General features: G+C 42.4%; 1 protein-coding gene across 2 annotated transcripts in view; it reads right to left on the bottom strand.

Moving 5' to 3' along the window:
• Positions 1-24544, bottom strand: part of RASGRP1 (RAS guanyl releasing protein 1) — a 71026-nt gene that overhangs the window by 23028 nt on the left and 23454 nt on the right. For both annotated transcript variants that reach the window (XM_069461724.1, XM_069461735.1), the window contains exons 3-6: positions 10352-10457; positions 3724-3786; positions 2661-2792; positions 573-726 (exon numbers count right to left, since the gene is read on the bottom strand). In XM_069461724.1, the coding sequence (XP_069317825.1) occupies positions 573-726; positions 2661-2792; positions 3724-3786; positions 10352-10457 (455 nt within the window). The remainder of the gene's footprint in view (positions 1-572; positions 727-2660; positions 2793-3723; positions 3787-10351; positions 10458-24544) is intronic.

Raw genomic sequence — 24544 nt, 5'->3', positions numbered from 1 at the left:
CCTTCATCTCTCTCCTCCACCATACCCTTGACTCTGCTTAGTTACCCCAGGAGCAAGGTTTGGATCAGCATAATTTCTCTCTAGAATTATGGTGATTGTAGGGCCAGCACCACTTCAAGGATTTAGGTGTGTTCTGGTCTAGACTTTATTTTGGGATTTCCCAGAGCCATTCAAAACCTATCCTAGAATGAATTCAAACTCTAAGAAGACACAACATTTTTTTTTTTTTTTTTTTTGAGGAAGGTTAAAAAATTTTTTTTAGAAACCTAATGGTTATCAGGAGTAAGAGGGGGTGTGTGTGTGTATACTGCGTGTACACTCGTATGCATGTGTGCGGGTTGTCATGTGTGCCCACAGTGTTGTCACTTGAGTGGGTGATGGGATGGGCCTGGAAGGAGGGAGAAGGGAGCAGCATGGCAGGCACAACCAAAGGAATTCAGATGGTGCCGATTTCCCAGACTATTCGATGCCTGATGGGAAAGCCCGCCAACCCTGGGATGGGCTGTTCAGTTTCTCTGCTTATTTTTAGAAATATTTCAGGGAAGTTTTTCTCCTGCCCCTTGGGTACATACAGATATTCTTCGGAAGGACTTGAATTCAAGGTAGGTAAGGTGCTCCGATAACTCTTCTGGTTCCAGGTGGTCAAAGAGCAGGGAGACTTTCCGTTTCTTGCTGGTATTTGATTTTATCCTTTGAGTAAGTTTCCTGGACCAGTCACGGGCATTGCTTTTGTGGGTGAACATGAAAGGGAGACGACAGGGAAAAAGAATAAATTGAAATTGCTTTTTGCAAGTCAAATCCATTAATGTTTCCCATAAGAACATACAAAACACCGTTAGCTAACATGCCTTGGCTAAAACAATGCATTATCATAGTTTCCCCAGATCAGTATTTTCTATAGCAGCAACCAAGAAGTCTTGCTGGTTTTCAATGGGCCTTTTAAATGTGCAGTGGGGAACAGGGTAAATGAGTTTACTTCAAGAAAGTGGGAAGGACAGAGTCTCAGGCATAGGTCGCAGTTTTCTTGCCTTTGGTCCTGGCTCCTTGTGCAGCCCCTGGTATATCTGCCCTCTCCCTTCCTCCTGTGTGTTCCTTCATTCTCATGAGGGTGCCAGGGACTCTATCTGGTTGGAAATCCCAAGGTAGTGGGGCAGTTTTCATGCCAGAATAACTCAGCCACAGAAGGAAGATGTTATGCTGCAGGGAATCACGCGTAGGAACATGTGGTCAGCTCCGGGCAGAGTTGTGGCATTTTCCTCAAATGTTCCTAACCACTGAAATGACCAAAGAAGCATAGCTGACACTAGAGTGTCTCCCTGCCCCCATAGTTTCTTACAGTCAACCCATGTTTCTTACTCAGTTTCCATTTCCTACAGTAAGGAAGCAGCCCAGTTTTGAAAGGCAATAAGAGGCCAATCTATGTTTTGCAAAGTGGTATTCCTGGGAAACTTGTCTCTTGATAAAAGGGTTCTGTGGTCAAATGAATTTGGGAAATGCTACAAATTCTGTAGCCCCCTTGGCCAATGAGCATATTACTGACTGTGAAAAACATTACAAAAGGAAAGTTTAACTCATTATTCCTCAAATCTGATCAGGTAATATCCCACAGACTAATAATTCCTACACAATATATGGTGGAAAATATTGGTAGAGGAAAGTCAGCTGCCATATGTCGAGACAAGGAGACCTGAGTTTGACCTGGGCTCTAGGTTCTTCATCTTTAAAATGAAGAAACTCTTACGTTGAAAAATCTCTTTTCTCTGAAGTTCTATAATTCTAAGCAAAGAAGTACAAAGAATCCCAACTGGTAAACAGATTAACTTGAGGCTATGGAATGTGATCTTGAAATCACTTCTGCATGGCCATGGCATAGTGCATCGTGACCAAGGCTTTGGAGTCCAGTTTCTGCTCTGTCACTAACTTCACCAGCACAATCTTGCTGAGCCTCCATGTCCCAGTCAGAAAAATCAGGATGTTGGATGAGATGATCTCTAGCATGTTTCAGTTCTAGAATCCTCTGTCTTAGGGATTTGTACTATTCCAAAATAAGGCGGCCACATTGTGAAAACCTTAGCATAAAATGTGTGCATTCCTTTCCCCCAAATTAGGAAACACACTCATTTTTCCAGAGTGGGCCAGTCTTACAACTAAGAAATCCAAGGAATGATCTGAAATATTCCTGGGATCCCTTCTAGTTCTCAAAGTTTAAGTATCTTTCACAGACATCCATATATGTTACAGACCGTCTGCTCAGTGCGTTTTTTAGTAGTCCCTTCCCCCTTTACAAGTTCGGGGGGCCTCCTGGCATTGGCTGCTGAAGAAGCACGAGTTCAGTCATTGCACTTTCAGTTTCTCATGTTCTGGACACATTTTAGTCAGTATCTGGCTACCTGATTTCTTTTTGACTGGGACTTACTTTTTTTTTTTGCTCTTGGATATTAGTCACCTACTGCTTTATCACCAGGGGGCTTCTCTGCTTTTCTGTGAAATGTCAAGCTTTCACTTTGGTGAGGCAATTGAACCTGCCCATCCGAGGGGCTTCTCAAAGTGGTGAAAGAGAGCAGCAGTCATGGCTGAGATTCAGAAGCCTAGCAAGCAGCCTGGATCTCGTTACAGGACGGAGGTGGTTTTGAAACATTAGTCAAAACCATGACACTCACATTTGAGTTGTGTCAATCAGACGGCGGTGTAACTCCTCACCCTTAGCTTTCACCAGTTCCTGAAACTCCTCCATAGTGTCTGTCAAGCTGGCATCCATTTTAAACATGACCCAGAATTCTGTTATCCAATACCTACAAGGAGGGGGTTAAGAAACACAATCTAAAACTGACACCAAGGACTCACAATAAGGTGGGTTCCCAAAGGAATCTGCTGCCACAAAGAGAACTCAGAAAAAGACAGAGGCTGATTTATCCTACACTGAAGGAGCTGGGATGAGGGCAGGGAGGGAAGAAAACCACCCACTGACAATCTTCTGTCCCTCCATGCACAAAATACTTTGGTAGGATAAGGCATATTATATTATAATCAAAAGAGCCATGACAAAAATTTAGGCACAATCATGTGAATCAGAGGCAATCACAAAGGAGAACTACAGACAAACCAAATGTTCAAAAATGGGCAGTGTATTCCTAAGTTATGCTTTTTCACATTAGAATATTACAGCTACTAAAAGTAAGGTTTATAAGAAGTCTTTAATGACTGGAGAAGATTCTTATATAAAGTTAAATGAAAACTGTAGGACATAAAACCATATATATGTTTTGATCACAACTATGTTAAAAAAATCTGCATGGAAAAAAGACAAAAGAAATATGTCAGTATAGGTAGTTGGATATGAGTGACTATTATTATAGTTATAGTCTTTTCTGAATTTTTAAAATGTTCTACAATGAGCTATATTACTTTTAATAATCAGAAATAAAAATAACAAAGATCTTTTATCTCTGTATCCCTCCCCTTATATAATTTGATAACAAAATGCTATAAGACTGAAAAAAAATTGGTATAAAATATTAAGCTCAGGTACACCAGAAAAAATTCACTGTGTTCTGTTAAGGAATCTCCACTATTAAGGAATGCCCTTTTCGGTCTGTCCAAAGTGTTCTACAGATGGTCAGGAAGGGAGAGGTAGGGAGGACCAGGAGAGAACTAGAGCCCCGTGCTTCAGCCTTTCATTTTACCCTGCTCCATGAAGTTTTCAAGTACATGAAGAAATATTACCTTACAAAATAGCAGATCTTCAGGCAAAGCCCTGGCGAATTCTTTGCCAAGGCATCCTTATAGGTAGGACTGTGGTTAAGGGAAATGGAAATCTCTCTGTTACAGAAACCAAACTTTTCCTCTTTGTAAGTATTTGCTAAAAATACCTTCCAACATAATTTTTCCGAGAAATGAAAATGTGATGCCTTATCTTTCTGGCCATAGGATAAAAACTAACTTGATGTGTACAGCTGTTCGCATATTATCACCTAGAAGGGTGATGATGGTAATTTTCTCTCTAGCCCATGCTGAAATGGCTTATGGAAGGTGGCTGCAGCATCTCCTTTGCAGAAGTAGAACTAGGAAGTTATTATAATAGTGGGGAAATGTCTCTGAACAGGTGACTTATAAGAAGTGAAGAAAGGGCAAATGGCCTGTGCCCAGGAAACTAGGAGTCCAACTGAAACAAATTAAAAAGAACAGTCCCTTTTATCTTTGAAAATGTTTCCAGTAACCAATAAATAATGAATGCAGTGAATTAGAAGAGGAAGAAGTATATATTCAGATATATTGTCATAAAAATTAAGAATGTGAAAATTATAACATACACCTAGAGGATGTCAGTAGATTGACCTTGTAAATTGAGATGGCAAGTTAGACAAAACCATGTGAATAATCCAAAATATAACTAGAAAAGGATACTTATCATTCTAAATATACCAAGAATATGAAAGACTTTAGAGATATATGGAAGGAATATTCATTTATTTTAAGAGCCAAAGAAAAATGAAATCCAATCTAGTGATTAACCGGTGGGAGGGGAGGGGGGCAGGGTCCTGCCATCTTCTGTCAACAGACTGAGGAATTAGGCCATGAAGGCTGTGTGCCCTGCAAGGGCATGTCCTCTTTCCCTGCTGAAAACTGTGCCATAATTGCAATATGGAGTTCAGTGAATTCCAGCTGGGCCCATGCGAGGAATCCAGTGAGCCAACCAGTAGAAATCTCAATTAACTGGGGCAAGAGTGGTCTTCCTTTGGTGGGTATGTGTATTTTAACCCTTAGAAAATTTGGAGTTAAATATAGAAATGAAAAAGAGAGTCAAAATCATAGTACTGATTTTTTTTATTAGGAAGGAATCTATGCATTTTGAAATTTTATATCTGTGATGTTTAAGAGCGTATTAGAATGATATTCTTGAAGCTTCAATTTGGAACATATAATTAAGTGCTTTAGACTTGTGGTTTTAAATTGAAACCTTATTAAGTTTAGGCATAGTTTTGGAACATCTGAGATAATGTTAGCTTTACTGTTTATAACTTTATTAGAGTTATAAAAAACTATTTAGAATTCCGGAAGGCATCTGAAGAATTTAAAAATAATCTAAAATGTGAATTGCATAATTGTAGTTTAAAACCACTGGAAATCATTAATATTATTCAAATTAATCAAGTATTTTTCAAGGCTGCTTAAAAATGCTGCTGAAACATGCTAGACTTACAGAAAGAATAATATTTGCAAGCTAAACTTGAAACCCTAAATAAGAACTATGGTCATGAAGGTGATAGATACTCCAATTACCCTGATTTGATTAATTCACATTGTATGCTTGTATCAAAACAGCACATGTACTCTATAAAAATATACAACTATTATGTACTTATGATAATTAAAAATAAAAAAATTAAGAAAAGAACTATGGGCTTAAAGTTTGTAATTTTAATAAAATAACTTCTAATTTTAAAAATGAAATTTTAATAGATTTACTGCCTATAAAATCTGTCCTTGAGATCATAGCACAAAAACAAAACAAAAACTGAAAAACACAAAACCCCACACATCAACAAAGGTAATCGAATAAAAATAAAGCCTAGGCAACCGGCAAACTCATGAAGTTAAAAGTTCTGATGCCTGCATTTGCTCAGGTGGAAAAGGTAGACGTGAGAATGAGTTGACTTTACATTTCTTTATGCCACATCACTAAGAAAATGCATCACTTCAATGCAAAGAGATTCAAGCATAGGGCACATTTTAGATAAATATCTCGAGTCTATATTTTTATTTGTTCTACTTGAAATTTTTATTCCGCTTCTTTTTTAAAGGAGAAGACACAAAAGAAGCACACTTCTCTTTTAAAGCACTAATTAGATTAAGTCAACATGATAACTTTTCCTGTGGCGTTTACTTCCTCCCAGTGGCTCCTTCTCCGTCCCCTCAAATGTCTATTCTATGCATATTGGCTGCATGTGCTGCAGCGTCATGGAAGTCAATTCAGTCTCCACATGAGTGCTGAGCCTGGAGGCCATTCAGAAGGGCAGAGCCTCCTGAGGTCATCCGAGTCCCTGTGCCATGGCAAAGGCAGCCCCCCAAAGGCAGGCAGGGCACCCTCTTTCTCACTTTATCCAGGAAATGAAACAAACCCCCAGCATGTGCAGGCTGAGTAGTAAGAGGTTCAGGCATGGGGTCAACATAAATGTTTGCTGGAAGCTTCAGGCTCCACACCTTTTTCTTCTTTTCATAGCTAGTACTGTGGCTATGAAGCACCAGTACAGTTCTGACTGTACTTTTCAGGCATCTGAACTATTCAGAGAATGTTTTTAAATTTGTCTCTTTCAACAATGGAAAAACAGGAAACCATCTGAGCTTATTAACTAAAAATTCTATTACTTCCAGGTCAGAGAACAGGGAAACTAAGCATGAAGGGGAAAAAACATTTGCCTTCAATGTTTAACCTGACTTCCCGTTACAGGAGTCTTATTTCGTACTCCCTTCTTAGACTCCCTTCCCCCACCCCCAGTTACTTCTTAACCTGAGCAAAAACCAGATATCAGACCCAAAGGTTCTGACAGATATAAAAAATATCCTAATGGTTTACACCCATTACTATGCAACATTTATTGTGTCCTACCATGAGATGGCCACTAACCTAAGTTCTAGATACAAAGATAAATAAGCCTCAGTCTCTGCACTTAAGGGACACAGAGTCTAGTGGGGGAGATGATACACAAACAGGTAAGTTACAATATAGTGTATGTACTTTATATATTTTTAAAATTTTTAAAAGCAATTTGTAAGTAATTTTTCAGTACCCTTGCAACCTTTTATATCACTAACACAATTCAAACCATAGCTGCTAGATACAAAGGTTCTGCAGTTTACCTGAAATGGTCATCTACAAAGACCAGAGTATATAGGTATTCCACCATAAAAATTATAGCCTGAAGTTCAGGTAGGTACATTTATTGAACTAACAGAGCAAACCCATTTCATACTTTCTACAATCATAGATAAAAAGCTTTTCAAGGCAGATTGCGTCCAGGCCAAAGATACAAGAGACACACTTTGACTTAAGCAATCCAAGACTAAAGTCATAGGAATTAAATAGATTTTTCAAACAAGAATACTATTTTAAAACACTATAAGTATTTTTAAAAGGGGAGGAGGGCTAGAAAAGTCAAGAAAGGCTTCACCAAGGGGTCTTAAAAGAGAGTTTACTAGGCACAGAGGGTGGAAAGGGCTTTCCAGGCACAGGAAGTATAAAAGGCCCTATTATGTATGGTACGTTGAGAAGTTCAGTGTGGAGGGGAAGGGGTTTCTGAGAGAGCTGCAGGATGAAGCAGGGAGGAGTTACTATGGAGGCCCTTTTCCCGGCAAGCTAAGGAATTTGGCATTAACCCTGTAGTTTGCAGAGGCTCTGAAGCAATGGCCTACCCTATTTGCTTTGTAGGCAAGAACTTCACGGGTAGATAATGAATTGGTGGAGAGAGGGCTGTAGATGAGACAGTGGTCTAGAAGAAAGACCATGGGGACCTGAACCAAGGCAGTGGCGCGGGAATGGAGAGAAGAGACCAGGTAAGAGTCATTTCTGAAGCAGAAACCCTAGGATTGGGTGAGACACTCTGTAGGAGGTCAAAGGCAGGGAGAAGTCAAGAGTGCTTCTCATGTTTCTGGTTTAGGCAACTGGATAGATAATGACAACATTAACTGAAATTGAACATGCAAATAAAGTCATGCACTGCATAATGAGGTTTTGATTCACCCTGAACCACATGTACGATGGCGGTCCCATAAAATTATAATGGAGCTAAAAAATTCCTATTGCTCAAGTGACATCTTGATGATCCTGCCCAATGTAGGCCTAGGCTAATGTGTATATTTGTGTCTTAGTTTTTAATTTAAAAGTTTAAGAAGTAACAAAAATTTTAAAAATAAAAAAAAGCCTGTAGAATAAGGATATAAAGAAAGATTTTTGCACAGCTGTACAATGTGTTTGTGTTTTAAGCTGAATAGTATAAGAGAGTCAAAAAGTTTTAAAAATTAAGAAGTTTATAAAGTAAAAATGTTACAGTAAGGTAATTTATTATTAAAGAAATTTTTTTATAAGTTTAGTGCAGCCTAAATATACAGTGTTGATAAAGTCTACAGTAGTGTAATGTCCTAGGCATTCACATTCACTCACTGACTCACCCAGAGCAACTTCCAGTCCTACAAGCTCCATTCGTGCTAAGTGTCCTATACAGGTGTGCCATTTTTTACCTTTTACGCTGTATCTTTACTATATCTTTTCTATGTTTAGATGTGTGTAGATACACAAACACTTACACCGTTGTGTTACAATTGCCTACGGTATTCAGAACAGTAACATGCTGTACAGACTTGTAGCCTACGAGCAACAGGCTAGACCATATAGTCCAGGCGTGTAGTAGGCTGTCCCATCCAGGTGTGTAAGTACACTCTATGATGTTCCCACAGTGAGGAAATTGCCTAATGGTGAATTTCTCAGAACGTATCCCGGCTACTAAGTGATGTGTGACTATACAGGTGTCAAGGCAGAATTAATGAGGTAGTAGCTGGGGATAGGGATAGTGAGCTAATGAACATATTAAGACTGAAGTGTCAGCAGGACAAACTAGTCTAAACCTTAAAAAAAGGGTTTAGTTTAGAGGAATATAGACTTGAAAGTCATCATCAGCACAGAAGAATGGTGGTGGAAATCCTGGCGAGAAAGAAAGGTGAGTGAGAAGAAAACCAGGACCAGGACATTACCACCATATTTAATTGGAGCTCAAAGAAGAGGCTAGATGGAAAGTTGGAGAAGGGACAGCCCAAGAGGTAGGAGAACCAGGAGGATGCAGATCTGGGAGCCCTGGAGGTGGAGCTGGGAGGGGGGGGCGCTGCCAGTAACACCCAGTGCTTCTGGGAGGTCAGTCTAAACAAGGATGGAAAAAAAACTGGGCTTCACAATTAGGAGGTCACTGCTGACATCAGAGGAAAATTCAAGTATTGGGGCAGGAGTCACAGTTGATGAGGAGTGAGTAGGAGTAGAGATCGGAGATAGTGAGTGCAGACTATTTTAAGACATTTCACATCAAATTTCTAACCCTAACAATGGAATAAAGGAGAAGCAGGGTTAAGAGTTTATTTTTAGATGGGCAGACTTGAATGTGTTTTAGGCAGAGGGGCAGGTGCCACTGAAGACGCAGAGTGTGAAAGCAGAGGAGAGAGATGACTGGGGGAGCAAGATGCTGTGAGAAGTGAGAGGGAGGACGGGGAGGGTAGAGCAGGACCTGTCCCACTGTGTGGGCAGGTGCCCAGGAGCGCACCGAGGGCAGTTTAATCCTGAGGCCAAAAACAATTTTTTAGAGAGGAGTATTTAATCACTGACATTATTTAGAATCACTAGTACATGGAGTTAATAAAAAGCAGACAGACCTTGAGTTGGTTTTATTATGGTTTTAAAATTCTCTGCGGATGAGGTACCCACTTATTACCTGCACCTCTTATTACATGGACCTCTCCCAATGCTCCACCCTTGGTGTGCCACTGGAAACACCTCCTTTAAGATGAGAGGTAAAGATTCACAAGTAGGTTTGGAGAAGGGATTCAGTCCTGATGGCTTGTATTTTTTCTCTGTGCCACAAGATGAAAAGCGGGGGACGGCGGCGGGGGGGCGGGTAGTTAAGAGAGTGGTAAAGGGATTAGAGCAGCCACCAGCCATGACTCAGTACCAGGGACCTGCGCCTCAGGTGCTAAACGGTCTCACCCCACCTACAGTGCTTTCTGCTTGGGAGTTGCAGCTTACAGTGTCATCAACAAGAAAAAGAAAGCAGGCACTTTCTCCACTCTACTCGATTCACACCCCTTAAAAAGGCTAAAATTTTGCAGGGTTTGCTTGGCACATTGTCAGTGCCTCTGTCTGAAACAATAAGGCATCAACAGATTCTCCAGACGCCGTGGCATGGGGAAGCTTTCTTCAAAACCTCAGGAAGGTTGAAGAATTAAAGAGCTAGAAAGAAATTTATCCTTTGAGTCATGCTTGTACCTTTGTCAATTTGTACAGAACGAATATGAATTTTGACTACTCTCTAGGGAAAGTGTTTTTTACTATCAAGAGATACTGAAGGAGACTGTGTTTGCATGTTGATTTCTTTGACCACCCCTCAGAGCAATCAGCATCAATAATATCGTCCCACCCAACAGAATGTACATGAACATACACACCCTTCACCCCCATACCCCTCAAAGAACATATGGATCCATTTACCACTCAGGGCTATTCCAAACCAATTAAAATAAAAGTGTACTTCAAATTTCAAGCTACTTGTTGAATGAATCCCATTTGAGGCTTGCCTGTTACTATGTTAAAGGATATAGAGTGATAACTTTTTGGAGCAGTTCTGCAGAAGAGATGATGATTCGGTGCATGGTCAGCATGACTTGCAACAGTTGGTTACTTCGACACAGGTTTCCGTCTGCATCTGAAAATATTAAGAGCAGCATTTGAGTTAGGCCTCAGAGAGGTATTAGTCACCTGGTGGGACACTTGACAACCCTACATTATTCGGTGGCGGATGGCCAGGTGCAGTTCTTCAGGCACAGTACTTTTCTTCCACTGTCCCTAGCACCACACGTCCCTTCTTTGCTTTTCTTTATCCTCCTGCTGCATTCTCCCCTTGCCAAATGTCCATTTTGATGCTCATTTGATGTCCATTTGATGCTCACCCTGTCACAAAGGTGGGAGAATCTTGGGAAAGGGATAAAATCTGTACAGTACGCTTGAGTCTTGTTGAAAGCTGACGCAGATCCAGGTTTTGTGGAGCTTAAAGTTCATATAATTGGTGGCGGGTGTGGTGAGACCGCTCTAGGGTCAGAGTGAAAAAAGTTACGGTTTTAACAGATTACAGTTAAAATATCTTTCTTCTACAAACTAAAAAACATGACCATATGAATACATTTCTAGGGCCCTCCGATGGCCTTGGAAGGGGCTCGTGCAAGTGAGGGGCCCTGAAATGCACACTTCCCTCGTCTTACGGTTAACATGCCTCTGCCTGGAAATACGGGGGGAAGACTACAGGCAAGCATTGTATTTGAATATTGCTGACACTTTACAGTTATCCATGATTTAGTAACATAGCATGGTTAGCTACGTTTTCCAAATCCCAGCTGGTCCCAAACAAGATGCATTTTACATATCAGCAGAGGGTATAAAGATTCCTATTGGAGTGGTTTTCAAAATCTTTTCAACATTTATGGCGTGAGCTATCAGGGCTGTGCTGGTTATTCAATGCCAGGTCCACTATGTGTCTTTCACAGAGAACCCTACCCACCCAGCTCCCCTGCCAGCTGGGTCCCAACAGAGTTCAGCCATTGGGAAGCACCAGTAAGACATAGGAGGAGGCAACAGTCAAGGTATTTCTTTGTCATTCCTCTCTGCTTTGACACCAGTTCCCTGACAGTAGCTACATGCCTCTTCCACGAATGATCACACTGGACTGGGATCTAACACTATTAATCTCCTTTGACCCACTGGCCTTTAGTGTGGAATGACGTCTGACTGTTGACACTCTCGGGGTGCAACATCCCTTAATTCCACTCTCATCTCTCTAAGTAGTCCCTTCATTAACGTGTCTTCATTTATACAAACTGAATTCTATTACAGCTGGGAACTTGAGTGATTCAGTGGGAGATTATCAAATGAAAGAATATACATGAATTGTTTTGTCATCTGTGTTGCTCTTTAAAATATATTACACAAAAGGGGTTATCATTTTCATTGTTTTAAGTGTACCAGATGGTAAATGAAAGACAGTGTGTTTGGCTTCATGATTCAGAAGTCTTGGCTCCCCAAATGATGACCTCAAGTCATAGTTCATTGAGGAAAGATATGTAAAAGCTGACAGGACCGCTCACTTTCCCATCACCAGACCCACCAGTTCACTGGCACTCCATGGCCCTCCCAGCCTGCCCTCCTGCTACCACAGAAGGCCTGGCACAGGCTGACACTTCATTGTGCTCTGGGTCCCCTCCTTTCTCAAGGACGTCGATCCCGCATTTGTCCATTTTCTCTCCTGCAATAACAACTTTTCTCTCTCTCTACTGGTTTATTTGCATTGGCATTTAAATATGCCTCTGCACCTCCAATTTCAAACAGAACTCTCATCCTCTCTTGCTACCTATTTCTCTTCCCCTTTTCAGCAAAACCTCACTGGCAACACTCTCTCACCTCCCATTCACTTTTCAACCATTCCATTTGACTTCTGTCTGCACTATTCCACTAAATCTTTTATTTTCAAGGTTACCAATCAGCCCCACATTGCCAAGTCCATTAGCTACTCCTCTGTCCTCATCTTACTCCGTGACTCAGTTGCATTCAACCTAACACAAACAAAGTTGACTCTCGCCTTCCTGGAACACTTTCTTCTTTTGGCTTCTGTAACATCACACTCTCTCAGCTTCTCTCTCAGGCTCTTCTGTCTCCTTTTCCTCTGCTGAGCTCGTAAATGTCAGCGTGCTCTGTACTTAGTCCTCCCACTTCTTCTTCTTCTTTTTTTTTTTAACAATTTTTAAAATTTATAATTTTGTAAATTTTAATTTTAAAAAAATTGACTTTTTTTTCCAGGTGAACTCATCTAGTCCTTTGGCTAAAATGTCATCTACAAGCTGGTGACTGCCCAACTTGTATCTTCAGCCTTGACCACCAAATTAGCATGTCCAGTAGCCTACTTGGCAAATCCGCTTAGATGTCTAAGCTTAAACTTAACTCATTCAAACAAAACTCCGACCTCTCCCACCCATAGTTCAATCCTCCTCCATTCTTCCTCACCTCCAGAAATGGCACCACCAACCTCTCACAGTTACCCAAACTAAAAAACCTAGCAGTTATCCTTCATTTCTCACATTCCCTCACATCCAATCCATCAGGAATTCTTGTTTCTACTTGAAAACATGTCTCAAATCTGTTCATTTCTCTCCATCCTTTCCATCACCCTAGTTGTAGCCACCATGAGGCAATAACCCAACTGACCTCCCTGTTTCCGCTCTTGTCCACCTACAGTCCATTCTCCACACATTGGCCCAATATACTTCTATGGCTTCCATTATACTTGTAATAAAACAAACTGTTCACTGTGGTCAACAGAGCTCCCCATGTCCTGGCCTCTTTTAATATTGCCTAGCTCATTTCATACCGTGTTACTCCTCTCCACACCTATTTACACCTTGAACCCTCCAAGCATCTTCATACCTCATGGCCTTTGCATTTGCTATTCACTTCAACATGGTCTTTCTTCCCTTGGCTCATTCATGTCATTTAGGTCTGAGTTCCAATGCCACATCCTCAGAGAGGTCTTCCTTACACTCCCTAAGGTAGTCATTACCCTGCCTGAGTTTCTTCATAGCACTTATCATGATCTGAAGTTACTCGGTTTAATTTTTTATTTTCTGAATCTCCAACAGAAGCTTCCTGAGACCTGAGCCTTGTCTGTTTTTTTCCACAACCATATTTCCAGAGCCTAGAACGGTGCTGACACATGGCAGGTACTCATTAAACAGTCAAGTCAATGAGTGAACTGTATCAAATAGGAACCCCCTTAACTTTTCATGTCTCTTTGGAAATTGAGTTTGGTTTTGTCATTAGCTATTTCATTGATTATATATAATATACACACTTATTTTCTTCTTAGCCACAGTTTGCAAAAGAAACTCAAAGTTACAAGTTAGCAAGTCATTTTTATGATGTTTTCATCTAGTCTGGTTACAGTTTTATAAACCTTTCATTAATTCTTCTAAACTTATCCTCTGTTGAGGTAGGGTTAGTATTGCTTTATGTTTTCCAGCCCACATAATTTCCATAATAATTATCTCTTGCCACAAAAATTCTGCATAAGAAATCACCCCAAAACTCAGTGACTGGCTGGGTGCGGTGGCTCATGCCTATAATCCTAGCACTCTGGGAGGCTGAGGTGGGTGGATCGTTTTAGCTCAGGAGTTCGAGACCAGGCTGAGCAAGAGCAAGACCCCATCTCTACTAAAAATAGAAAGAAATTAGGTGGACAACTAAAAATTATATTATAGAGAAAAAATTAGCAGGCATGGTCGCACATGCCTGTAGTCCCAGCTACTTGGGAGGCTGAGGCAGGAGGATCACTTGAGCCCAGGAGTTTGAGGTTGCTGTGAGCTAGGCTGATGCCATGGCACTCTAGCCTGGGCAACAGAGTGAGACTTTGTCTCAAAAAGAAAAAAAAAAAAAATCAGTGACTTAAAACAGCAATCATTTATTTTTGTTCAAGTTTCTGTGAGTCAGCTGGGGGTCAGCTGAGATAGGCAGGGATTTGCTGGGGTCCTGCCCCACATACCTCCCAGCTTCCTTGGACCAGTAGGCTAATGGTGGTAGGCTCTTCTCATAATAATAGCAGGACACTGAAGAGTAACTAGAAATATACAAGGGCCCTTAATCCTGGGCTTGGAACTGGAATGCTGTCCCTTCTGCCTCACTCTGTGGCCAAAGCAAGTCACACTGCTGAATCCAACGTCAAAGGGCAGGAACTTCAAAGTCACATGGAAAACATCACTGACATAGAGAAGGAAATAAATTGGGGGAGAGCAATAATGCAATTAAACCTACGACAGTTACAGGGAGATGCTTTTCAATGCAGTTGAAACTATTGACAATAGTTTTTATAATGTACCCTTCCTGAGTAGTGTTCATATTCTTGAACACTATGGGTGAAAAGCAGGAAAAACTGAAATATATTTGCATTAGAATACAAAAGTATGCATTAGACTGTTCACATGAACTGTGGACAAAGGCCCAGGCTTGTTCAGCATGGACAGCACCCCAGACCTGCTATCTCCACTTTCCTTTATGGCCGCCTAGCATCTTTCCATGGATGCTCACGGACAAGGGAAAGGGGTTAGAAGTATCCTGGGTGAGGTCAAAACCAAGTCGCATGTGAAAGGACTCAAGGAACTATAAGAATTTACCATGGAGAAGACTCAGGAGAGACATTAGAATTGTCTTCAAATATTTGAAGTGTTATTTGTGGGACAAGGTTTAGACTTGTTCTGTACGGCCACAAAAGGCAGCACCAGAGCAGATAGACAGAAGCTGTAGGAGCCAGGATTGGGCATGACATATGGCAGAATATTCTAACTATTAGAACTGTCCAATAGTGGAAGCATTCCCTTCACAGAGGTATTCAAAAGGAAGCTGGGGAACGATACTTAATAAGTTCTAATTCTCACAACCACCCCACACTGTTGGCATTGTTCACAACTTACAGCTAAGGAAATTAAAGGCTAGAGAGATTAGTTTGCTCTAAGTCAAAGAGACAATAGGTGGAGGAGCTAGGATCTGGCCCCAGGTCTGTGTGATTCCAGAACCCCTGCTCTTTGCACTACACCTAGCTGCGCGGCCATTCATCAGGGTGGGGGATCCAAGTATTACAGGGAAGATACGCTTTCAGAACTCTTCCAGTCCATATGGCTACAAGTCTGAGAGGTGCCACTAGGATGCTGGGTCAGAGCCAACGCACACTTGGCAGAATAGCTTCTGTACTCTTGTGATTTTTTTTTAAAAAACTCTTGTAAGCTTTGGTTGATTAATATTATTCTTGAAAGTTGCCTTTAAGATGAGAACACAGGGTGCTGGGCCTAAGATTCACAATCATATTCACACCTCACTTTTTACCTTGCACTGCTTCTTCCACAGAGTTTCAGGGACATTCCCACACTATGGCTTGTTAATCCTCACATGCTTTCTGTGGGGGTGAGTGCTTGCAAATGGTAAGGCCAGGAGGAGATGACTCACTCCGCAAAGGGAGGCAGAGATGGGGTGAGAGAAAGAACAGAGAGAAACGCTCTTTCTCCACACCTAGTCCAGAGCTCCATTCCTCTGCCTTCCCGGTTCTCTGTTTTCAACAAGAGAGTGGCTCAGTGTAGCCACTTGCCCTCATGCCCATCACCATCTCTCCCACACATGACTTTCAACCTCCACACACCTGTCAAGGATGCATTCCCTACCTGCCCTCACCCTACAGAGCATGCGCTTCATCCTTTTTGAGAGGAAAAGCCTCACTTTGGAAGACAGCTTTTGAAAGTGGGTGGTCAAGGGGACCTACCTTCTAGGCTGCTAGATTTTATTTTGATATTTTGATACAATTGCTGTAAGCTGATTTAAATATTTCAATAAATAATTCCATTTTGTTTTCATCTTAAGCTTTTAAAAATGCAGCATGTCATGTTAAAATTCTAATAAGTACAATGTGCAATGCATAATGTGCATATTTTTTCATTACCATCTGCTTCTCCTTACACTTTCAGAGAAAGATTCCTTTAAAAGGTTGAAACCTCAGTGGGGCACATGATGTCAATCTTCCATACCCTACCACTCAACTTGGGGGGTAATGCATGCTGCTAGAGTATACTAATTAAAGACTCACCCAATCTGTGGACCATTTGCTCAACACACAAACAGAAAGCCATGTGGGTTCTGGAGTCATCTGTCTATGAGCCAGCACAATCCACGTTCCACCGTTAGACTCAGTGCTGGTAGTAGCTCTACTTTATGGAATCACAGCATTTCAGGGTGGAAAAGGCTTTAGCCATCTTCTACCTCTACTTTCTATCCAATGCATTATTTCCTCCTAAAAACATCACAGGTAAGTGGCCGTCCAGCCTCTACTTGTGCCCTTCCAATGAGAGGATATGGCTCCCTAATTATTCTATGGAGTGACTTTTCATTCTTCTTCAATTAAAAGAAATTTTTTGACATCATTGACCAACATTGATTATGAACATACTCTGTGGAAAGCATGGTCCTAGCTACTAACGGAGACAGGCAGAGCTATATGAAAACCCTTGTGGCTAAGGAACTTGCAACTGAGCAGGGAAATACAACACACACTCAAGACACCTGATAATATCAGGCAGTAAATGTGAAGAGTAAAATTCATGGAGACCACACTAAATGATGGTAAGGTTAACAGAAGGAAGAGATCCTATCCAGTTATGGTGGTTCAGGAAGGATCTCATGGTATCTGCAGTGAGGTGACCCAGAACTTCAAGATTCAAGAAGCCATCTGGTCGAGCTCTGCCCCTAGATCAGCCTGCAAACTCTTTTCTTCCTTTCCTTGGCTTAGTCTTAAATAAGCCGCTTGCCTCTGAGAGAGAGGAACTGCTCCCAGATGATCAAAATCCGGTGAGAGGAAACTGGCAAAGGGCTCTAGTCCAGACCCTGCTTCTTGCCGACAAGAGGTAGGGGCACCTTGCCCACAGTGGAGGGTTGTCTGGGGGATGAGATGGAAATGCCTCACTACACAATGGACACAAAAGATGAAAACAAATGTCCAGCACCAGACAGAAACTCCAGAACAGAGTCTTTTCTTCCCTTTGTTGTGGTTTCCATGGAAATCTCTTGATGTGTAAAGAGATGTTAAGAGTACCAAAGGCAGAATGTCAGCAATTGGGGGACATAACGAGAAATAACAGGTTTGCTGCCCCCAGGGGCCAGAAAATGGTCATGGAAAAGCTAGGATCAGAAAACCCCAGGAGTAGAGGTGGTATGAGAGCTTATGGCAGGGCTGAAGCTGATAATGGAGGTCAGTGGAGAGACTGGATCCAGGCAGAACCTGCCGGATACACAGAATTCTAAATGTACACCAATGTGATAAATGTTCCAAAGAAATAAAATAAAACCTACTGGTCAGCACGACTACAATATTCATTAAATCTTGTTTGGAGAGTGTATAAAAATTGGCAAGCTGAAAATAAGCTTGCTAGTTTGTTGTTTGTTTAGTTCAGTGTTTTAGCACTGACAGCAGCAACTGAGGCAGGAAGTGCACGTGAAGAAAGAATGTGGCGATACGTACTTTGAAGTCTCATAACTTCTACTACCTGAGTGACTCAAAACATATAACCAATGCCACTTTGATTTTTTTTTTTTTTTTCTTGTCCCCAGCCCCTCAAGACTAGGGGGAGGAGAACAATCAGGAGAAAGCAAGTGATTTGCTAAGGTCCCACTTTCAGGGCAAGTTTGAGACGTATGATTGCCATCAGTAGTCTGCTTGTAAGAGTTTAACAAAAAGCTCTCCTAGGGGAGAGAGGGGCAAGAGGAACCCTGGTTTGTAGGGTTTGCATATTTCTGTGGTATAAATACTTCCACTATGATCAATTTCAAGCTAGCAACACGAAGTCACTGAAGGTGGAGCTGGGAAGAGATGCTTGCAGTCAGCTCCCAGGACAGGAATAGGCCACCTCCAGCGTGCACACACAGTAGCTGCAGCCTCATCAAGGGGGCCGGTACTCGCTGGGCTTCCTTTTTATTTCTTCCCTCCTGGTCTCCTTCCTCCCCAGGTGGCTCCTGAACCCATTTCACGCCTCATCTCATGCCTTCCAGGCCTTACCTGGTGACTGACTGGACAGTTAATCCAGATCAACAAATTCCTCTAGAGAGAAGGACTTCAAGGGTGAACCCTCTCAGAGATATCTGCACTGCAACAGCGATTTTTTGAAGTGGTTAGTCCTCTAGCCCAAGGATAAAATTTTTAATGTACGGTGAGAATTTTGGAGAAGGGAAGCTAAGTTCCTTATAAAGCTAGTCTTGTTCCCTCTGAGATAACCTGGTATTGTCATACGCAGGGCCACAGTGTGGAGCCTGCCGCATAATGAGAAGATGTATGCCTACTTAGACCGGTATCTATTTCTTGACACAGTACAGTGTCCAGGAATGTATAGAGCTCAGAATACCTTGGTTACAATTAGCTTTTAATTATTTATATGCAATGGCTGGAGGACATCATGACATGGACAATACTAAGTCTCAAATTAACCGCAACCTGCAATTTCAAACTCCAACAGGCCTTTAAGCAGAGTCTTACCAAAACGGGAAAGAGGCTGGTCAGGCTCACTTCTTCTCTCTGCTCCCACCCAACTCCTGAGGGGTGATGACAAGAGATACCAAGGCCAGGGACACAGAGAAGGGAAACACCTGGCTAACCAACCCCAGACAAGGTTATTTGGTCTAACCAGGACTCCCTTGACTCTGTCCCCGAAGGGCCACCGTGGAAAACACTTAGTGAAGTGCCTGCATCCTATTGATCCTCACTCCCTCTCCTGCTGGGCCCAGGATGGTACCGCAGGAAGGAGGAGCAGGCCTTTCAAGTTGCACAGCCTCCAGGTACACACATGCTTGCACAGACCTGCACAAAACAAGCACATACCCACAAAAACCACCCCGAAGCCAGCCAGGGGCTGGAGAGCCACACTGTTTTCCCTAGGTGAGAACACCTTACAGCAATATGTTATGCTTTCATGGCACTTCGGTTCGACATACAGCTTCACTTGTGTTAAACATCTGAGTCATACCATTCCTCCATGCAGTAGCAGGGACCATGGGCTCAATTTTAAAGATGGGGAAACTAAGACAACATGCCTCGCCATAGTCACAGAGCTGGTGAGTGGAGGCATGTCCACAAGAATGGCCTTTTGGCTCCCAACCCAGGGCTCTTTCCTTGGCCTGTGCTTCCCCTCAGGGATTAGGAGGTGGGTGGGAATATACTAGGAAGAGCTCTACCATTTGGCCTCCATGATGCAAGACTAAACCCCTCACCCACAACCCCACTCCTTTTTCCTCCCCAAGAAGCCCTACACCCATACAGACCAACCTAGGCCTTCTCATTGGAATTATGGTACATACCTAAAAACGGCCCTGGAGAGCCTAACCTTTAAACCCACCACTTTTTATGACATAACACAAGGCAGCTATTATTGGCACCATTTAGGTAGTACAACTAGAACTCAGAGTCTGTGAGGTAGTGGGTGGCCGGCGGGTGAAAATGCCAAGTCCCCTGAGAGCTCACAGCACCCCGTGTTGGCTCATCTCTCCCTCCTCCTGCAGGAGCACTCTCCACTCCCTCAGCTAAACCAGACGTCAACAGAAACGGTCCTCCCTAGGCATGGCTTTCCTTCTGAAGCGTGAGGCTCCATGTAAAGAATGACCTAGATTTTTTGGATGAGCAATTGAAATCTATAAATGTCTAACCAAGCGCATGAATTGCCTAAAATGAGAAAGAGCTTTTAGCTGTACAGCCTCTGCTGAGCAAGACAGCTGGCCTTCCTTGGGGACTGCAGCCTCGATCTGGACCTGTCACGTCTGAAGAATCAGGGGGCTGAGAAGTCATGAGGAAAGTTGTCCTCTTTAATTCTGCGAACTGGACACAATTCTGTGAGGTTGGGATTAGGAGTTAAACACAAGGGCAGGGAGGAGGCAGGACAAGTCCTGGGCAGACCCAGTGAGCTGGCTGTGGGACAATGTCATGCTTTCAGACTGTAAGAGCCATTGGTGAAGTTAGTGCCAACTAAATACCCCAAGTGGCTACTTCTGGGGCCTGTCAGGCTCCCCAGGGAAAATTATCTGTCTGGGTAGTTACGCTGCAATTTGATTCTTTGGTGAGCTGCTGTCAATTTGTAGACTACTTGGTTCACAGGCAGTGACAATTCCCACTGCAGCACCACAGGAATGTGCCCGGCAAGAGGAGAAGGAGAAGCAAGGTCCTGTCCTAGATTCCCAGAGGGACACAGAGAGCTGCCAATAGGCTGGGTGGAAGGCCAACAAAGGGCCTGGGGACGGACACAAACAAATCAAGAAAAAATCTGGGGCAGCACTCTTACCTTGCTCATTCTAGCACGTTCCTATCACTTCCTTCTTTTCTGTGAAATTCTGGGCATTTTTTCGCATATTTTTGGGCATGCCAAATAGGTACTAAGAAGGGAAACTTCCCAAAAACTTACACAATGAAACAACATAAGGCCCATCTGAGAATTACTGGTTAGCTATGACCTCCTCAGCTTTCTTCAGAAAATTTTTCTACATGTGTAACTTGATCCTATCAGACTCACAAGCCTAGATGACAGATAACCTTGTTGCAGTGCATGACAGAACCGCAGCAATTGGTGTATGCTGACATAAAATAGCAAAACACCGAATACAGTCTTACCACAAAACTCGCTTTTCACCACAGACACTGTCCTTTGCTTATAATTCTCTGCAAAGAACAGTCCCGTACAAAAAAACATCATACCACCATAGATGGTAAAAGTAACTGAGCAAAGTCTTTTGAAATAAGGTAGAAATTATTCTGAAAGGCTCCCTTCCCCTTCTTTGGTTGTAGTCAGGATTAGATTATGTTGAATTAAATATATAAAAATGTATACTGTGAAGGACTACAACATGGTGAACTGTTTTTATTTCTCTTGCTGCATTTAGAACACGAGTTTTTTTTTTTTTTTTTCTTTGTCCATGTTAGTTCTCATCTATTCCAGACTGGGACCATGGTTTTTCATCAGTTCTTAACTCTAGCCACAACTCAAAGAGTAGTTGTCCACTGTGGTTAGTCACACTGTTTGTACCAATGAGATCGAATTCGGTTTCCTCTCAAGCCTAGTGTCACTCCTTGGCAGTTAGCTGGTGGCCTTCCAAGCTTCTTTTCAATCGTAGATTTTAAGCACACCCTTCTCTGAGACCCTCATGACAAAAGGATGTCTTTGAGTTTGCAGAGATGCTAAAGAGAAACTGCAGCAGGCCCTGGAGAACCACTCTGAAAGACAACTGCACAGGTGAGCGAAGAATCTCTTATTAACTCAAAGAAGAAGAAATCGGCCTCTACTCAGAAATCGAGAGCCAAATAACAATGTGTTTCAAAATATCCCACGTCATGAACTGATGCTGTGTCACTGTTCTAGAAAAATAGCCACAATACAACACTGAAACTCATAATATTGTTACTAACTGGCAGCTGGAAGAGACCAGGAGAAATATCTGATATTGTTGGAGGAAATGCAGCAACTGACCAGAAGAAATGAACCATGTTCCAGGTTTAGCACCCCCCTTCTGTCTGTTGCTTTCCTTTTGCTAACATACTTGGATCACTTCCTGTGTACCAGTCAGTGTTCCAAGAGGGCCTTTATGTACATTAACCATGAGATAGGTGGCATTATTGCTAGTGAATAAATGGAGGCTGGGGGTGAGGTAACTTGCCCAAGTTTACACAGCTAGTAAGCGGTAGACGTGAGGTTCAAACCCAGGCCACCTGGCTCTGGATGGCCCTGATCCTTTCTGAGCTTCAATTTGCTCACTTGTAGAATGAGAGCTTGATAACGTCTACACTCATCCCTCCCATCAGAGAGATAATCAGGAGATCAGTCAAGATAGGAAAAGTGCATTGCTATCTTCTGGGGAAAACAAGGTCCTGAACTGAATGCAAACCACTGTGATGTCTGGTTGGCTTGTGGGTCCCAAATATCTAGGCTGCCTGACTGTTGTCACGTAGGCACATGAAAGCTTCACTCTGTTGTTGAAGTACTAATAACCTACATTTATCAGCATTTAACGGACGACCACTCTCTCCTGGCACGCTATCTCATTTGAGCCTTACAACAGCTCCGTGAGATGGGTATTATTTTCATCATACCCATGTCTGGTGTGACCTGCCTATGGTCACCCATGCGATGAGTTGCAGTGCCGGGACTTGAGTTCCGGTCTTTTGACTTCAACCCTGAGCTTTCCACCAGACCTCCCTACCTCTTACCTTGAGAGTTGTGAAGATAAAAAGGACATCCTTTACTCAGCATTGAGGGTTTCTGAAGCTAGCCTACGCTAAAAGAGAACACTAATTACAATAATCGCCACCCTATACTGAGCCTCTACATGTGCCAGACGTGGGCTAGGCCAGGTGACAGACATTCTCTCTAATCTTTACTACAACTCTGCATGGTAGATGTTTTCCCTGTTTCATAGATGAACAAAGAGACTCAAGTGAGATAAAAAAAATACCTTGTCAATGGTATTTTTTGCCATATTTTTCCCAAGCTGTGAAGTAGCAGGAAGGGACTGCAAATTATACTGGTTATTCTGTAATTCTGATTCTAGGCTTTTAAGTTGCTCATATCTACCATAGTATTTCATTGCCTTTTAAATGGGAATCCTTCAAGGGTCAGTAAAAGGGTGTGTCTACTTTCTGTCAGTTCCCTACAGTCTCTAGTATGCTGCTGTGCACACCACACCAGGACCATTTCCTCCATTGAAATCAAAGTATGTAAGAACAGACCTAAACTAGCAACTACCGATAAACATAAAACTGACTGGCCACTTAAAATGGAGAAAGAGTTAAATGTCTCTGGAAGGGAGAAGTAGCTACAGATTCATATCCCCAGGATCAGGAGATGTGAAGGGATGTAGGCAGGTGATGGTGAGGAAATTATGACAGTTTTTGTGAAAATACAGTAAAAGGAGGAAACAAGAAACTATAAGGACAAAGGAAGAACTAAGATTGACTGTTTTCTTAATCTATGTTAATGTCTCTGGCATTTAATTCCACTCACAGATCTGGGCATGGCAGCCCCATGCCATACAGTGACAATCAGATGAGTCTGAGATTCCCAGATGTCTTTAGGGATCCTGAATGGTAAGGTCATTGTGCAACAGAACAAGGTATCTTCAAGCGAGGAAAAACTGATACTAAAATTCAAAAAGCCTTCCCAGGCTTTCGATTTTCTAAAACTTATCTACTAAAAAATTGATATTTCTCAGGCCAAAAAAAAAAAAGGCCATGCTTGAAGGGGCTGATATTCTGAGTTTCTTTAGGATCTAACAGGTTGATTCCAAGATTTCTCAAATGTGTGGCGTCCTGCTCAATTACTCAACAATTCCTTGGTTTGCTCTGTGGGCGGAGCAGCACAGGAGGCGATGCTGAGGGCTGTGCAACCCCACACGTGGGCTCTGGAAATACCGTTTCACCAAAGGACCCCAACTTACATTTGCATAAACTTTTCACTTTACAAAGTACTTTCCTCCTATGTGACCAGGACAACCACCTTGTTAGGTGGGCAGGGACTGCATCCATTTCACAGATGATAAAGGCACGAAGAGAGGGCTGAAATTCAATCTGTCCAACTGGCATCTGTTCAGATTGATGAGGGCTTGTGCCCTACCAGTTAATAAATATTTTGAATACCACCTCTGGATAAATAACTGGCCCAGGGATAATCCCACCACGAAGCAGCAGAGTTGGAGTTCCAGGCTTGAGTTTTCTCATCGAAGTCCAAGGTTCTTTGTTCAAAGAGCACCTGGATAGGTGCTGTGGGGGTTGCAGATATAAGAAGCATCCTGTCCCAGCTTCAAGAAGCTACAGGTAATAATACAGTGCAGAAATAGCAAGGGCCTGGGGGGCGATCCAAACAGAATGCTAAGGCAGTTTAGAGGAGGTGGAAGGCCAGGTTTGACTAGAAGAAACAGCTAAACCTTCATAGAGAACGTGGCATTTGAGGTGGGCCTTGAAGGGGCGTCAGATTTTGACAGACTCAGATTCAGGTAACGGCTGCTCAGCTGGGTAGTAAGTGGTTTGTGGGTTTGGAGATGACAGAATTAAAGGTATATTTAGGAAAGGATGTGACATCCAGTTTGGTTGAACTAAAAAGTACTTGTAGGTAGGGAGAGGAGTGTGGAAATGCAGTTCAGAGTCAGAGTGTTGGGACTCACATACTAGACTGGGGAGTTGCCCATACTCTGATT

The sequence above is a fragment of the Eulemur rufifrons genome, chromosome 2, assembly GCF_041146395.1.
Source record: "Eulemur rufifrons isolate Redbay chromosome 2, OSU_ERuf_1, whole genome shotgun sequence".
In the NCBI taxonomy this organism is placed as follows: Eukaryota; Metazoa; Chordata; class Mammalia; order Primates; family Lemuridae; genus Eulemur; species Eulemur rufifrons.
The sequence above is the reverse complement of the archived record's forward strand: the minus strand, read 5'-3'. Positions and strand labels throughout refer to the sequence as shown.